General features: G+C 42.6%; 1 protein-coding gene across 5 annotated transcripts in view; it reads left to right on the forward strand.

The window, feature by feature from the left end:
* Positions 1-3,826, forward strand: part of ANXA3 (annexin A3) — a 51,193-nt gene that overhangs the window by 8,217 nt on the left and 39,150 nt on the right. For 2 of the 5 annotated variants that reach the window (XM_015557666.1, XM_015557669.1), the window contains one exon: positions 2,696-2,781. The exons of the other annotated variants lie outside the window; for them this stretch is intronic. In XM_015557666.1, the coding sequence (XP_015413152.1) occupies positions 2,716-2,781 (66 nt within the window). In that variant the 5' untranslated portion in view covers positions 2,696-2,715. Of the gene's footprint in view, positions 1-2,695; positions 2,782-3,826 lie in introns of those variants that run through there. 5 annotated transcript variants of the gene reach the window in all.

A 3,826-nucleotide genomic window follows, 5' to 3' on the forward strand; every position in this document is an offset into this window, starting at 1 on the left:
CTTATAAAAAAAAGCACAGAAACGCACAAACACAAATGAGCAATCCAGTCAGTATGTTTCTACAAACTGTAGAAGGGTTTGGGCTACCAGTGTATGGTGAGCTCACTGGCATAATCTGATCAAGAGAGAAGACTTCAGGTGCAATTTCAGTCTTTACGGTTGAAGAGGAAAGAATGGTTGGTTTGCTAGGCCTGGATATTCCCGCTAGGGGTGTTGCAACCTCCCATTATTTCCGATGAGTAAACAGTCTATGCTGCAGTACTGTTTCCTGTTTGGAAATGGTCATGCACTCTGTTCAGGCTTGTGTTCTACTACTTAACTCTGATGAGAGGACTTGATGGCTTAGTAGTTTATATTCTTTGATGCCTTGTCCCTTGGTCTCTTGTCATATATATATTGCCTTTAGGTTCATAGCAAGCACTCAGGCAACCCACAACCAAAATGTCTTGGAACATGACTTTTTTATTAAGAGACGTACTGGTATTTTTTTTTTACGTGCACCTTCTACAATGCCGGCTTTCTCATGCAAATAGTCAGCTCCTTCCTCCTTGGTCAATTCCTAACTTACTTTTGCAGAATAATGAATGTAATTACTCTTTGTTTGAACCCTCACATTAGTATTTTTATTATGGAACTAAAATACTTCTAAATTAACTCATAATCATTGTAATCATCATGAACCTTTATAACATCCTAACTGGTGATAGATTCTTCCTTCCCTGTTTCAGACTCTAATTTGCAAAATGAGGACGGAGAACACGGAGACTCTCCCCAAGGGATAAAAGCAGTTTCACACAAAAATAACTTCCCATAAATATGATGCCTACTAACTTCGTTTTGAAAGAGTGCATCTAAAGGGTAGTTAAACAATTAAAGCAGCAAGTACCTGGTGTAATGAGCTCCGAGAGCAGGATGAAGACGACAGTAAAGCAGTCCCAGTTCTCCTTTTCATAACTGTCTAATTGGTTAAAAGGCAGACTCTTGAATATAAAGTTGAGCAAAATACCTAGTCTCTCACTGTCAGTCTCCTCATCTGTAAATGAGTGTAGTAATAGTACCCACATTATCTGGTGTTTGTAAGCATTAAATCAGTGATGGAAAATGTATTAACAGTGCCTGGCATGTAGTGAGCACTCAGTACATATTATAATCATTATCATTTCAATATATTAGTTTTTTCTAAAACGTAACCCTTGCTAATTAATATCCTTGCCACTGTGTTAGGAAAGGAGAGCCTGCCTGTTTCCTGGGCCTGAATTTTTTCCAAATCAACAGTATTCCCCCCTCCCCACTGGAATGCTTTCTCTGAGCTACCTGAAACAGATGGATTTTCCCCAGGAGAATCTTTCTGACCACTCCTGTTTTCAATATTTTCATATATATACATATATATATGTTATATATGTATATATATAAATATATATATTTAAGACTTTTTTTTTAGAGCAATTTTAGGTTCACAACAAAATTGAGAGGAAGGTACAGAGATTTTCCATATCTCCCCAGCCCCGCGCAACCTCCCCCAATATCAATATTGCCCACCAGAGTGGTACATTTCTTATAATTGATGAACCTACCTTGACACATCATTATCACCCATAGTCCATAGTTCAGTTCACTGCTGGTGTTGTATAGCTACGACATACAATGCCCTGTTCCCGCTGCAGGTGGGTGTGCTGTGGCACGATTCTCACATTTCCAGGATCGCTGTCAGCCTCCACAGGTTTAAAGGCTCAGCCCTCACTTCAGACATCAGCTACAAGTCTTAGAGCCACCTGCATTTCTGACCAATTAGCTATAAATTTGGGGATCTCCAAGACCCCCTCAGGTGGGGTAATTCACTAGAACAACTTACAGAGCTCACTGAAAGTGCTGTCCTCACAGTTACAGTTTTATTACAAAGGCTACACACAGGGTGAGGCCTGGAAGGGTCCTGGATTGAGCTCTGTGCCCCCTCCCTGTGGAGTCCCGGTGTGAACCCTCATGCACATCAGTGTGCTCACAGCTAGGAAGCTCCTGCAGGCCTCAGTGTCCAGGGTTTTCACCGGGGTTTCACGACAAGTGTGATTGAACTCAATCTCCAAGTGCCAGCCCTCTAATTAAGCCTTGACTGGTGTTTTTAGTGGCCAGCCTGGATGCTAAAGCTATTTAGGGGCCCACAATGAGTCACCTCATTAGCATAATAAAGACACTTTTATCACTCAGGAATCTCCAGGGGTTTTTGAGCCTCTGTACCTGGAACCCAGGACAAAGACCAGATGTGTTCTTCATTATACCGCATGTATATAACACACATCAGGGTCTACGGTTTCCAAAACATCATATTTCTTTATGCTTTTTACTAAAAGTATATCAACATGGGCACTGGTTATCTCATGCTGATGAGAAGCTCTGACTGGAAGTTATATCTTCTATAGTAAGTAACAGGAAAAGGAGTTAATGTTTAGTAATAAATGCAGACAGAGCGGCAGGCAGAATCATTCAAAGCATGGGGTCCATGGAGAAGAAATAACAAAAGGGATTCCTGATGGTGGAAAAGTTGAGGATGGTGTATCTGAAGCAGAAGGAAGAGCTGACCCAGGATAATGTATTCATGGTGGGCCTTAGAGAGCACAGCTTCCCTCCCCACCCAACCCTTTCTTTCCTGGGAATAAGATCGGTCCCGTTTGACACCTGAGGACACATGTTCCCATAGCTGCTGTGTAACCCGGAGGAATGACACCAGTGGTATGGCTCCCAGGACAGAAGCAATGCCCTCATCTGAGAGAGGATTGTGGGAAGGTAATGCCTTTCAAACTTTGACCCATGGATGACACCAGCCCTGGGCATTGGCTGCTGTTGGTCCTGGGTACAAGGAGCCTGTGAGAGCCTTGTCCAGTTTCACATTTCTTGCTTTGGTGGGAACATCCCTTTAGTCCTTAATTTCCTGGTGCGTTTGCTCTTCCTGACCATGCAGATTTAATACGTGTGGGGAGAACACCTGAGTGACACCCACGTGGACGCACTGCATTTCTCCTCTGGCCTCCTTTTTGTCTCCACAGCTCAGGCTGGAACACCTGACTTTCTGTTTTAATTGAAATAGACTTTTTGCATCTCAAGCAGAGCAGTGCGTACCAGCGATTTTCTGGTGTGCGGCAAGAATTTTTAAAACATGCAGTGCCTGACCACTTAGTCTAGGGCACTGACCTCTTTCCACATAAAAATTGTCACATAAAAAAATGACAACGGCCAACACAATAGCCATCTGGTGTGAATGAAACAAATGTATACCTATTTTTTGTCAGATTATTTTTTTGGTATGCTGCAGAATTTTAGTAAATAGTTTATGTGTGACATGAAATAAAAAAGGTTGAAAATCGCTGGTATATACTCATGAAGTATTCTTCAACAAAATCGCGACTTCCTGTCTGGTGTGTTTTAAACCGTGTTCCCTGAAGCTTCTTTAGATAAATATTGGCACTCAGACAGTTACACAAATGGCTCTCTGCAGGAAGTTAATGAAAAACAGGTTAGACCTGGATTTCGAATCAAAACATGAGAGCTTTGTTTCAGGACAAAACCTGGAGAGAATCCCATGTAAGCTCAGTGAGAGGAGAGAGGCTTCCTGGAAACGAATGGAATTAACATTAAAGAACTGTTCGTTGCCACTCTCTGAACCAAGCTCAACCACCAAGGAGGGAGGGTCTGTCTTTCATATCTATATCTATATCTATATATAAAGCCAGCAACCGGAATGCTGGAGCTTCTGGTCGCTATGACGTCCACTATGGCCGGCCAACCGCCTGATCAGGGGCAGGCTGGCCAGCCAACCTCTCGAGGCCCCTCC

This window comes from Myotis davidii, unplaced genomic scaffold, assembly GCF_000327345.1.
Source record: "Myotis davidii unplaced genomic scaffold, ASM32734v1 scaffold449, whole genome shotgun sequence".
NCBI lineage: Eukaryota > Metazoa > Chordata > Mammalia > Chiroptera > Vespertilionidae > Myotis > Myotis davidii.